Source organism: Odocoileus virginianus, chromosome 11 (genome assembly GCF_023699985.2).
Source record: "Odocoileus virginianus isolate 20LAN1187 ecotype Illinois chromosome 11, Ovbor_1.2, whole genome shotgun sequence".
Taxonomy (NCBI): domain Eukaryota; kingdom Metazoa; phylum Chordata; class Mammalia; order Artiodactyla; family Cervidae; genus Odocoileus; species Odocoileus virginianus.
The window spans coordinates 11,390,605-11,404,038 of record NC_069684.1 but is presented as its reverse complement, the minus strand read 5'-3'; the positions used below and the strand labels follow the sequence as shown (position 1 = coordinate 11,404,038).

Here is a 13,434-nt window from a genome sequence, read left to right as displayed (position 1 = left end):
TGCATGGTAGCTGCTACCTAAGTCTCGTTGTTAAGGGATTCAGGAGAAAGCACATGAATCAGCAATGTCTATTACAGGACCAGCAGCGGGAGTGGCAGCCCAAATGCTATAGTTCTGCCACCACCCACCCTAAAATAGCAACTCAAGACTGCTCCAATTTTACATTTGACCGTGACTCTCTGTTACTTTGTTAGTTCTCTGCAAGATCAGTGCATCTGTCTCTAGCAACACTCTGGCTTATAATCTGGGGCAGGCCAGGAAAACAGCCTATTGAAAGCTACATGCAATCCATTTCTGGTATGACTTAATATAGTTAGAAGGGCTGTCTTCTATGAAAAATATATCTGGGCTCCTTGACTGGTATTTTCATGTACTTGGGGGCCCTGGACTCCTTCAGGGCTCATGACAGTGCTGGATGGCGAAGATTACTGCAGGTCTGACCATGACATAGCTTTGGGTTATTCTTTTCAAAAGCTAAAAAAAGTTTGATACATTACAGAAGGTCTTACCAAAACAATGAGAGTGCATAAGAATTATTAGAGTGTAATGAATCTGTCATAGAGAAACTTACTTTGCTGCTCTTTATTTCTTCCAACATTAAATTTAATTCTTCCGTTAGCCTGTTTCTCTCCCCACTAAATTCTTCTTTTAGTTCCGCCGTTTCTTGTATCATCGCACGCCTTTCCTTCTGAAGCTCAGTTTCTTTCACAGTCATTGTGTTTACCTGAAATTTCATCTTTCATTAGGATCTGCTTATGGTTGTCTGTTTGATCATATTAATCACTGTGATACAGCATATTCGTGACATTCACATCACTCCAATAATAAAATAAAACCCAGCGAATCCTCCCGGTACTAATCCACTCAACTGATGTTCTCAAACTGACTGGTAAGCTTACCTTTTCTTCGCTGCAAGATTTAATAAAAAGACAGCAATAAGGAAAAGAATGACAAAAAAAGATAATATTATCAAATTTTAAAATCCTTCATAGAAGTAATGATTTGAATTAAACATCAGAAAGTATTTACGAGGCAGTGACTTAATCTATCAGCCCTTGGATCTCTTATGTATTCTCCAGAGCCATGCTAAAATACAAGAAACAGGATGATGGTTTGTTAAAACCAGTTAAAGCAGGATTGTTTCCATCCATCCCTACACCAGACTGAAACAGACAAATCAAGTTTGTCTAATTGTCTCTACCATAACTGCTGTCACTTACAAGCTATGCAAAACTTGAAATTCTTGGAAAATATTGAGGTATGATTGATTGTATTTTCTGGACAATATACTTGTTCAATAAAAACTTAATTTGAAGGAATCACTTTTCTAGATCAGTAAGTATAGGGAAAAATTTTAATTTTTCTTTAATAATTGAGCTTCTTGATGGCAGATCTTCCCTTTCATCATCAGCTAACAAAACAGGAGCCTGCCCAAAGAGAAGGTACAAAAGAGGGGGCTGAAAGCACAAAATCCCTACGGGGGACATGCCCTGGGAGCCATGAGGGTTCTATTGGTTATAATTACATCAGTATCTTTAATAGTTCTTTCTCCTAAAAGCAAAAATGGCAGGGTAGAGGCAAAAGTGACTGATTCTGACTAATACGTGTTACACTCTCTACAGCAGTGGTACTCAACTGGGTATGGGGATGGGGGCTACTGTTCTAATGTACTGCAAGAAATGAACCAGGCACAGCCCAGAGCTGCTTCCCTGCCCAGTCGTCACTGTGAAAACTGGGCCAATCCACAGAAGTACCCCCTGGAAGTGTGCGCCAAAGCTAAGAGTCACTCACTGTAGGAACCAAGTCAGTATCCCCCGCAGTTCAAGACCCCCAAACTTAAAGCTTTTACAAAGTTTGAGCCAATCCAGCAAACACTGTCCACAAGGAAACAGAATTCACACAGTGGTTGCCCCTCCTCCTGACAACAGATTCAAATATAAAGACATAAAGCCACTTACTTTTTCAACAAAGGACATATTTTCCAATTTTGTCAATTCAAGCTCTTTCTCCAGATTCCTAGAAGAATTCTGCAGAACTTCTAAGGTGTCCTGCAAAGCATCATTTTTGGATTGCAGCACCTGAATCTTCTGCTCCAATTCCACCATCAGCTTTTCCAGGTCTGCCTTTTGCTTCTTCCAAAGTTGATGTTCTCCTTCCATCTGGGACAGTTTAGAGACAAGCTGCTCTTGGTCCTGAGTCTGACTTTTTAGTATACTGATTTCTTCATCCTTTTTCTCTAGTTTCTGTTTGCCATCTTCAACTTCTTGAATGAGGTCATTCACAGAAGACTGCAAAATCATGTAATTACTTTTGGCATCATCAAGGCCCTGCAGCAACTGAGCCTTCTCATGTTCAAGGGAGTCTACTTGACTACTCAGGCTCTGTTCTTTGACCTTCCAGGTCTCTTGGTCATCACCCAAGGCTGCCACTTTCTCTTTCAGCTCTTCTAATTGTGTTTGCAGCATCTCCACTGCAGCTTTAGATTCTACCTTCATCTGTACTTTTTCTTGCTCTTTTTCTCGCAACAGATTTTCAAATGAAGAATTTAATGTTTCTAATTCAGATACTCGACTCTGCTCTTTTTGTAATTCTTTAGTCAGATCCTCTTTTTCTGATCTTATATTGATAAGATCTAATTCCAAACTTCTCAGATTTTGGTCCATCTCCTCCATTGTTGCTTTCAGGGTCTCTACTTCTGCTTTGGACTTCTCAGCCTCAAGAGCCACGTGCTCTTGGTTTTCTCCTGATAGCTCGAGTTTTCTTTCAAGGTTCTCAACTGTATCCTTAAGGAAATCTGCCTGATGCTCACTCTCCTTCAGTTTTTCTAAGATATGGAGCTGCTGCTTTTTATCAGCATCTAGGCAGACTTTCAGCTTTCCAATGTTATTTCTCAGCTGTTGTACCTCCTCACCGGGGGAGTCCAGCCTCTGTTCTTCAACCTTCCAGGACTCCTGGTCAACACACAAGGTTGCTATTTCCTCACTCAGCTCTTTCAATTGTGTTTGCAACATCTCCACTGCAGCTTTAGATTCTTCCTTCATCTGTACTTTTTCTTGCTCTTTTTCCCGCAATAGGTTTTCAAATGAAAAATTTAATGTTTCTAATTCAGATACTCGACTCTGCTCTTTCTGTAATTCTTTAGTCAGATTCTCTTTTTCTGATCTTATATTGACAAGATCTAATTCCAAACCTCTCAGATTTTGGGCCATCTCCTCCATTGTTGCTTTCAGGGTCTCTACTTCTGCTTTGGACTTCTCAGCCTCAAGAGTCACATGCTCTTGGTTTTCTCCTGATAGCTTGAGTTTTCTTTCAAGGTTCTCAACTGTATCCTTAAGCAAATCTGCCTGATGCTCACGTTCTTTCAGTTTTTCTAAGATATGGAGCTGCTGCTTTTTATCAGTGTCCAAGTAGACTTTCAGCTTTCCAATGTTTTTTCTCAGCTGTTGTACTTCCTGGGCAGGAGAGTCCGGACTCTGTTCTTTGAGCTTCCAGGCCTCCTGGCCATCACATAAGGCTGCTACTCCCTCACTCAGCTCTCTCAGTTGTGTCTGCAGCACCTCCATTGCAGCTCTAGACTCTTCCTTCGTCTGTATCTTCTCTCGCTCCCTTTCTTCTAATAGGTTTTTCGGTGAAGAGAGTAGCGTATCGAATTCAGACACCTGACCTTGTTTTTCTTGTAGTTGTTTCAAAAGATTTTCTTTTTCAGACCGTATTGTGACAAGGTCTAATTCTAAATCTTTCAGGCGTTCAGTCATCAATTCTATTTGTGTTTTTAGGGTCTCCACCTCTGCTTTGCAATTCTCAGCATCAAGAATCACCAGCTCTTGGTTTTCTTCTGCCATCTGCAACTCCCTTTCAAGGGTCTCAACCTTGTCCTGAAGCGAGTCATTCCTCCGCTCGCTTTCCTTCAGCTTCTCTGAGACATGGAGCTGCTTCTTTTCATCAGCCTCAATGCGGACCCTGAGCTTCTCGATGCCTTTTCTCAACTGGTGCACTTCCTCTTGCGTGGAGCTCAGCCTCACCGCGACCTCACCTTTCTCCACCAGCGCAGCCTCCAAGGCCTTGGTGACCGTCAGCTTCTCACGCTCCGATTCGCTCAGTTTGGTCTGCAGGCTTTCGGATTCCCATACAAGTGAGTCTTTCTCTTTATTTAGTTGTTCAATTTGGTTTTCCAGCTCACTTCTTACCAGAGACAGTGCCTGTGAATCCTTTTCCAAACTCTGAAGCTCCTCTTGGAGATGCAGACACTCACTTTGATGAGATTCAAGCTCTCGTATTTTCTCCTTCATCTTTTCAGACATCTGATCTAGCTCTTGATTTTCTTTTGACAAAGTATTTAACTCTCCACGAAACTGGTCTCTCTCACTTGTGACCACTGAGAGTCCTTCCTCAAGACAAGTTATAACTTTTTGTTTATTTTCATTGTCTTTTTCTAAATATAGTTTCTCTGTTTGAACTACCTCTAAGCTGGCTTCCACGGAGAGGGCATGATGCTCCATGCTATCTTTCTCAGATTGAATCCTCTGTAGCTCATTTTCCACCTGGAGACATTTCTCTCTCCAGTTGTCAGTCACCTTGGCTACATCATCTTCAATACCTTCATGCGGCAATTTGCTTGTGCCCACTTCTAAGTTAGAAGTGAGACCTCCCGAACTTTCTTCTCTCTGGTTATGACCAGAAAAGGATTCCAATTTTTCATTTAAATCTAATTTTTCTTTCTTAAGGTTCTCAACTATTTTTTCCAATGCCACACATGCTTCACTCTTGGTAGTTAGTTGTACTTCCAGTAAATGGAATTTTGAGTCTAACTCTTTGATTTCATTTAGCAAGTTTTCAACTTTTTGGTCACGTTCCTCTATGCCATGAAGTAATCTCAAATTCTCATCTGATGTCTCTTTTACCTTCAGCTCGAGACTCTGAATGGTTACCTGATTCTCCAGAAAATCCCTAGGCACCAAAGCATTAGGCCCAGAAAGGGACAGTTCAGAAATGCATTCTGAACAGCCCTGGGCTGGATCTTCCACTGGGGTCTCATGACTGGTTTCTGAGGACTGCTCTCTGGACCATTCTTCTGTAAGTTTGGTTGCACCAGTCTTTGTTATTTTCTCCATCTCTAGACTGAGATCCTGCTGAACATCTTTTTCACAAATCTGATGAATCTCACGCCTTGGGGTCCTCTCTTTAGTTTCTAAAGTATATTCTTCTGATTCTCTTATGTCACAGCTATCGTTTCCACCCAGAACAGCCTGTAGTTGCAAAATATAATAAGAATGCATCTTACTTTTCAAGAAGAATCAGAATACGCTTATTATTTTTTGGAAACTAGATACTTGTCTCTGCTAAACACATCTCTTCAAATGGCATACTGCCTACCAGATTCACCTCTCTCCTTCCAAACAGTCAACACAATTAAACAAACATTCAGGAAGTGCTCTCTATGTGCAGGGTCTTAGGTATTTATCAAGAAGACAAACCCTTCAGCTCAATTATGTGATCATCTAAATTGTGATGTAGTTATATTTCAAAATTTTTTTCTTGTTAGGAATATTCTAAGTAGCCAAATTTGAAATTTTCTTTTCAAATAAGAGGCTAACAAGTTCCAAATAAAATGGTCAGCTTCCATCTTCAGCATTTATGACACTCTTTGATAAGAGAAGGCAGTAAGGCTTCATGAACAAATTCCCAGGTCAAGGACTTAATCACTTAATATAAGCGGCTTATATTGTATCACTTTATATTCTTGGATAGATCACGTTTGAACCTCCCCTCCTCTTATCTGTAAATGGGGATCTGCTCCTTTGACCACAGTTGCTACCACCTCTCCACCTGCCTTCTAGCACCTGACCGAGGCACCGGGAGGGAATTAGTGAGACTCGCTGACTGTACACCATTAGTAGTTTAGCTGGTAGACTAGAAAAGACAAAGGTGTGAGTAACTAAACAACTTTTTATTCAATAAAGAAAAAAGTGTCTCTTAGAATGACTGATATCAAATCATAGATTTGTACCCAAGCAAAGTATTAGAAAAGTATTCAGAATTCATAATAAACACTAATATTTAGTTTCATGACTATAACTCTGTAACATTAAAAACAGTCTGAAAAGGGTAAGAGAGGCAAAAATTCCTATCACTTTACCATTCCTAAGGTCCAGTTTGAGATTCAATGTGCTTTATTAACTCACAAAGTGAAAACATAAAGATATCCTCAAGAAGACAGTCTGACTCTATAACATGATTTTCTCCAGAAGACTTTTAAAAACCTCTGTAGTAATGTCCAATATAAGAGTGTTTAAAGATAATCAGGATAGAAATTATCCCCCAAGTTCTGGCTTATTTTTTCAAAACTGTGGTATATTTTTCTCTTATTTCCTTAAACCCTAAAAATATTTTAATTTGGATTTAATGTCAATCTCAACAAACACTGCGTGCCTGCTAGGCACGCGATTAGAGAAAGGGCACGTCAGTCCCGTGTACTTACATTTTCTATGTCGGCGCCAAGCAGAGACCGAGAGCTTAGGTCCAGACCCTGCAGCTGGAGCCGCGCCGCCTCGAGCTCAAGCGTCAGGCGCCCCGTGTGCTCCTTCTCAGCCGCCAGCTTGGACTCCATCTCAGCCGTCACGTCGGTCAGCTTCTGCTGCCACCGTTCATTCTCCGACAAACACTGCTTCCTGAGGTAGGCGAGCTCCTCCCTCGAAGAACTCAGTAACTCCTTGAGCTCCTGGATTTCCTTGTTTTTCGTAATCCCTTGACTTTCAATTTTCTCTTCCAGCTGCTTGAGGGACTGGAGGTACGTCTGACAGAGGGTCTCAGGTTCTCGCGTGCTCCTCAGCGGGGCAGAGGGGATTTCCTTCTCGGTCAGATTCTCCTCCTTCTCCTCCTCCAGACTACTGCAAGAGACTTCCTCCACAGTGGACTGGTTTGCCAAAACAGTCCCTTCTAAATTATTCAAGAGGGAGGCTTCTGCTGTGTGCTCTAGAAGATCTCTGTAGAAATAGGACTCCCCCAAACCCGCGTTAGCGGGGCTGTCAGTCACACAAGAGAATGACAAAGACAGTAAATGCTCCTCCCCACGTCCTGGCACCACCTCCTTCACCGAGTCACCTTGAGAGCTTCTCAGACCCATGGACAAGACGGAATTTTCAGCCTTCAACGTGTCAACGTAGGACTGCAGCTCTGACATCTTAGAGCTCATCAGACAGTACTGATCATGTAAAATTTTGTGTTCACTCTGTAAAGATGAAAATTTCTCCTGTAATTCAGCAAAGTGCATTTGAACCTCTTTCTTTGACACGGTCAAATGCTCACAGAAATTATTGTCATCCAAAGGATTTAAGTTCGCAGACGTCTGCTCATCTTGCTGTTCACCAAATTCACCTTCTGGCGTTTCTTCCACTAACTCGCCTTGGAGAAGTCCATTTTCGTCATTTAATGTTTTAACTTCATTTACTAGTTTCCCTACCTCTTCTGCCATTTTACTAGTTGCTGTGATACATTCTGATCTTGAGTCATTCAGCTCACATATGAGTTCAGACTTTTCAACCTGCAGGGCTTCACACATTTTCTCTAACTCATTCAGCTTGTTCATGGCTGTCTGTAGAGAGCACTGCAGGTGGGCATTGTCCTGCTGACTTGTTGACAACTCATGAAGCACTGAAATATATTTTTCTTCTGGATCTATTTCAGAGTCTCCAAGGCCACTAATATCTTGTGACCGAGCATCTTGTTGCAAATCTTCAGTTTCTAATTCTCTAGTCTGTAATTCGTGCTGGAGACACTCTTCCTTTTCACTTTGCTGAAGTTTTAATCCCCTGTTTCTGACTTTAGTTTCTACTTGCACCAGTTGTGCATTGTAAGTGTCTAGAGAAGTATCTTTAACATCAAGATCCATCGGAAGTTGAATGTGACATGTATTTATCTCCCTCTCTCCTTCTTTCTCAGAGTCTTGAATTGGTTCCAATTCTAGACATTGATACTCATGTTTCGTCTTCATTAATTCCATCAGGTGCTCATTCTCTTGTAATAAGGCATTAACTTCCTGTTGCATCTTATTTTGTTCTTCCTTTAAATTCATGATTTCTTGCTTTAAACCATCAGCCTCCCTCTTGGAACTGTTTTGGATATCTGTAATCTCAGACTGCAGGGCTTGCTGCACTGTCTCCAACTCCAGAATTAAATTCTGGTTTCTTTCTTCAGCTAATGCTAACTTCGATACAAATGCTTGGTGTTCTCTTGCAAATGCTTCCTTTAGCTGTCCTAATTCATTTTTTCTGTCTTCACAAACACCCGTGCACTCACTCAGCAAGCATTCTAATTTAGAGTTCTTTTCCTGAACCGCTTCATATTTTTCACTAAGATCCCGAAATGCATTTCCTGTTTCTTCACATCTTTGTAGTAAAGTAAGTCTTTCTTGTTTGTACTGATTAGATAACTCTGAAATGCTTTTGTCTCTTTCATCTATACAGTTTGAAAAACTCTCGGTTTTTTGGAGCAAGTTCATCTTCTCTTGAGTTAAGGTGGCATTAATTTCCTTGAGAGTCGCATTCTCTTGGGTCAACACTTCAATGTCCTTTTTATTTAGAGAAAGGATGGAATTCAGTTCCTTTTTCTCCAAGCTCAGGGATTCAGACAAGAACTGTAGCTCCTTTAGAGATTCCTGTAGTAAATGGTTGTTCTTTTTTAACTCTCCAATCTCTGCCTGCTCCGTTTCTAATTTTTCATTCAAAAGTTGCAACTCTCTTTCCTTGCTCTCCAGGGCAGCTAAAGTTTCAGCAACAACATTCTGATGAACAGAAGTGTCTTCTTGTAACTTACTAATGCGTTGACTTGTTTCAGCCACAAAACTTTGATGCATCTGTTCTGCTTTCATGAGGTTTTCTTCAATTTCTCCTTTGATCTGCACCAACTCTTCACACTGCTTCTGCAGATCTGAGTTCATCTGCTTTTGTGACTCTAAGGAAAATTCGAGAGAAAAGACTCTATTTTGCAACACAGATGAACTTTTAGGACTTTCGTCTGTGGCTACACGGCATCCGCTCCTTTCTGAAGGCACACTTTCTTGCTCTCCAATTATATTTGTGAAGGAATTGTTCAGTGCAGACTGCTGTTCAAAAGCCAAACAACTTCTCTGATGAGGCTCACTTATTACCACAGAGGAATCTCTAGATTTTAGCAGATCCCTTAGGTTCTCAGATTCAGCATGCAAGTCTTGGTAACGCTGGTCTTTGTCCATGATTTCACTTGACAGTAACTGAAGCTTATGTTCTAGGTCTTCCACTTGCCCAGTGAGGTGAGAGATTTTCAAACACATATTTTCTATTTCCTTCTCATGTTTCTGATCTGAGAACTCAGCTTTCTGTTGCAGTTCTCCATAAGCTCGTTTCTGTGTCTCTGCCTCCGCGGTCTTGCTGTCAATCACATTTTGAAGGTTCCTGATCTCCACGTTTAGATTTTCTCTTTCCATCTCCAGGGTTCTTACCCTCTCATTATATTCATGACTTTTTATCTGTTGTGTCTTAAGACAAGTTTCCAAGTGATTAACTTTACTCTGCAAGCTTTCCTTTTCTGATTCCATCTGATTTAAAAGTTGTTCGTTTTCACTTTTCCAGCGAGAAAACAGAGTTTTCTCTTCTTTCAGTTCTTCATATTCTTTCTTCTTTAATTCCAAAGCGTTCAACAATGCTTCAGATTCTCTTTCTGTTTTGCTTAACTTTTCGTTCAGTTGTTCAATGTGATGTTCCCTTTTCTTCAAAAGGTCTTGAGAACAATCTCGCTGCTTTTCCAGGTCAGCCAAGGCAAGCTTCAGTTTCTCTAAAGTCAAGGAATTCTCTTGCTGATTTATCTTTTCTTGAAGATCTCTTAACATGGTTTCCTGAGAGGTATTCTTAGCTATTAAAATAGGAGAAATATATTTTTAAGTTGTCGTGGCTTTAATAGATATTTATTCTACAAGAATTCTAAACTCAAAAAAACCCAGCTTAAGTCATGTAAAAACTGGCATTACTGCCTGCATACCTCCTTGAAAGTAAACCACCAGACAATTATCTAAACTCATATAAAGAAAATGAGAAAATGGTCCTTTTCAGGATGGCAATACATGTGTTTATCTTCTTTATAAGCAGCATAACAAAGTGCTATTGTATAAAACACCAAGGGGTAATTCTCCTAAGCACTTGAAACTTTCTTTTATTCTTTTACCTTGTATATGCTTATGTATATGCATATTTTTGCCCTTTGGAAATAGCTATTCAAGGAGAGAAAAGTGCGAGAGGAGCAGCACTAGGATGGAAACATCCCACATCACTGTGCAATATCCCCGATATCTCAGAAAGGTGAGTCACTTCTTCGCCATTTTAGCCAAAAATGCGTAGGATCAGGCTTAAGGACAGAGTATGTGTTGCTACAGGGAATTATACTGAAGTATTCTGTAATAACCTATAAAGGAAAATAACTTGAAAACAGCTATGTGTGTGTATATATATATGTATGTATGTATAACTGAATCACTCTGCTGTACAACCAAAACTAACACAACATTGTAAACCAACTATACTTAGATGAAAAAATGCACATTTTTTTCCAAAGTATATATGGTTCTATATATCAGCAGCCCTCGAGGCATACACAGGAATATCACTGAGGAGCAATGGCCCCACACCCCAGCCCCTCAGTCAGGGTGGTGCCTGTGAAGATGAGAACCATCAGGAAGCTGTCAGAGACTCCATCACTGCCTGTTCTCTGCTTAAAAACTCCCCTCTGCCCACAGGCCTCTCCCAGTTGAGAATAATCACATTGCTTTCATTCAACAATGGGAAGCCTTCCCAAGAACACCGAGAAACAATAAAAGTGAAGAATCTCAGTAGTCGATGAGAAAGGTAGCATGTATTATAAACTCAGGTGTTATACCAGTTGGGCAGCAATTCCTCTTTTTAGCCCGCTCATCTCCATCTACCTACTGAGAGTGGATGGCTGCTGCGGACAGCGCCATAGAGGCTATTTGCTTGTGAGAGCCCCAAGCAACACTGAAAAAAAATCCCTAACTCTTTCTTTTCCTATAGTTTTCTTTCAAAAAATCTGAAGATTGATATTTCTACCTCCTGCCATGGAAAATTGAAAGCTGTATGGAGATATTAGAATTTAAAAAAGAAAAGAGTCAGAAGTGCTCAGGTTAAAAGAAATCCAAGACATGCAAACACCCCAGGGGAGAAAATAAATCTAAATAAAGACACATTCCACATACAAATAAATGTGCAACAAACAGTGGAATCATTTGGTGTACATAGCATCATCCTGTGGCTATATAGAAAGTAAAGAAATAAAATCATTCAGTCAAGTAAGCCATCCAAAAACAATGGTCACTAAGGGCTGGGAAAACATGCATTTAATATAGAATTTTCCATTATAAGGGAAACGGTAATGGGTGAGAAGATGAGCTGTCTGGATATAACTAACAAACCCACTTGAGACACAAAATAGCACGCTGGGGAAAGAGACAGCACCAACAATTTACTTTTGTGTGGAAAATATTTACCCTTCTGGTTTCAAAGTGCTGAAAACCAGGCATTTGGGGACTCCGTGTGTTCCAATAAAAAAAAAAGTCCAACTATCACTCTGGAAACTAAAAAAGTGGAAAAGCAAAAACTTTTTCCACATCAGCTGCTGAAATCTCTCTGGGAGGAGATATGGAAAAATTCAAAGAAGTTTCTAATGACATCCACCCTCCCTCGAGGGAACATTTGCCTGGAGAAAGAACTCTAAATGCCACTCACCCTTCATTTCTTCTGCAAAATTCTGGCTCTGACTCAAACACTGCTTGGCCTTCCTCAGTTCTTCCTCCAGGTGGCAGACTTCTCGGGCTCTCTGCTCAGACTGACTCTTGAGGAAGCTGTTTTCCCTCTTCATTTCCTACAAGACAGGTTTAGTTAGTTATCTTACTGTCCTGACAGATGCTCAAGCAACTCAGCCCTTCTGCCTTGGTGGGACTTCTGTCTCATGGGACCATGTGTGCATCTCACTTGCCCTTCAGGCAATGAAGTTAGATAGTTTTATTTCAATAAAATGATATCATAAATAGAAGTCAGAAGCACGAAACCTAAGAATTGATGATAATCTTTTTCCTTTAAGAAGTTTACTTTTTGAAGCATTCGCTCATAAGAAAAACCCTTTTTACAAGCTCCCTAAAGACACAATCGCTCCAAGTTTCCATCACGCCTAAATAATCAAAAATATCTTTGCTAAGTTCCGAGGTGCTAACAAACCAAAAAAATTCTTGTGACGATTTTTGATGTTTTGTTGTAAAACTATCTTAAGTTTCACTGCATGGGAATGTCTTTATGAGTAAAATTACCTTTAAGAAATGTTTATTAAAATCTGCAATGTACAAGACGTTGGAATGGGCATTATGAAAGGTGCAGTTACAAATTAAGACAGAGTCTCTGCCCTCAGAACAGGTACCTGCCTGAGGGGGCTATCACTTAATATATGGCAGGATGTGTTATATGCTTAAGAGAGGTGAAGTGTGCTATGAGAAATGAGATGGCTGGAGCATGGAAGGATCAGTTCTCGGTGGAGGAATCTGAGGCTTCCCAGTGAAGACAGGTCCTCTGGTGAGTACCTAACTAAATGAAGAGCCGTGCATTGATGTGCCATAGAATAGCAGAGACACACACGCAGCCTCATTCTATTTTCTAGGGAGACCTATTTTTCTTAGTCTTAAAACGAAGCAATATTTGTCTGCCAAATAAAAACGCTTCTTATTAACCATGTGACTTGCATAATCAATATTATAACTCCTCTATCCATATTCCTCAACCTGCTGTTCAACCTTCAATGATATTACAGTTGTTAATTATTTCAACCTATATTATACGGCACCTTCTGGATCACTGGGAATTGGCATGTATCATTACAAACTGACAGAACTAAGCAACCCCATCCTTGGAGTGGTGGGGAGGGGAAACTCATAAGCCTAACTTTAAAAGCACACAAACACACTTAAAAAAGTATTCCTCTGAGAAGTAAAGGAAATTTTTGAATTCTTAAAGAAACAGTTAAGACCCATCCTCCAAAACCCTACTGCACCGTTAGAAAACAGATGGCCCTGGCAACGTGGTGCTGGAAGCCTGCCTTCAATTATCAGTCTGGTTACTACCAGCAGATGGGTACTGATGTAGCAAAGCCAAATTCAAGAAGAGGGAGAATCTGGCTGGTACAAAGTACTTGAAAACTTGCTGGCGGCTGCTGTGTTCGTGTATATATGTTCATTTCATCATCAAAATTTAAGAGCCCGTTGTCATTGTATTTCTGTCTCCTTTGTCTTGATCTTCCCTCCTTTCCATGCACTCAACTGAGTAAGACTCTATCAAATTAAGAGATCCACCAGAACTAAAGGCCCACACAGACTCATGTCAAGACTGACATTCATACCAGTCATTGTGA

General features: G+C 40.5%; 1 protein-coding gene across 1 annotated transcript in view; it reads right to left on the bottom strand.

The window, feature by feature from the left end:
* The window catches only part of CENPF (centromere protein F), a 61,650-nt gene that overhangs the window by 19,229 nt on the left and 28,987 nt on the right, over positions 1–13,434 (bottom strand). Inside the window, exons 11-14 of the mRNA XM_020899297.2 lie at positions 11,766–11,901; positions 6,479–9,885; positions 1,959–5,246; positions 572–724 (exon numbers count right to left, since the gene is read on the bottom strand). Coding sequence (XP_020754956.2) covers positions 572–724; positions 1,959–5,246; positions 6,479–9,885; positions 11,766–11,901 — 6,984 coding nt within the window. The remainder of the gene's footprint in view (positions 1–571; positions 725–1,958; positions 5,247–6,478; positions 9,886–11,765; positions 11,902–13,434) is intronic.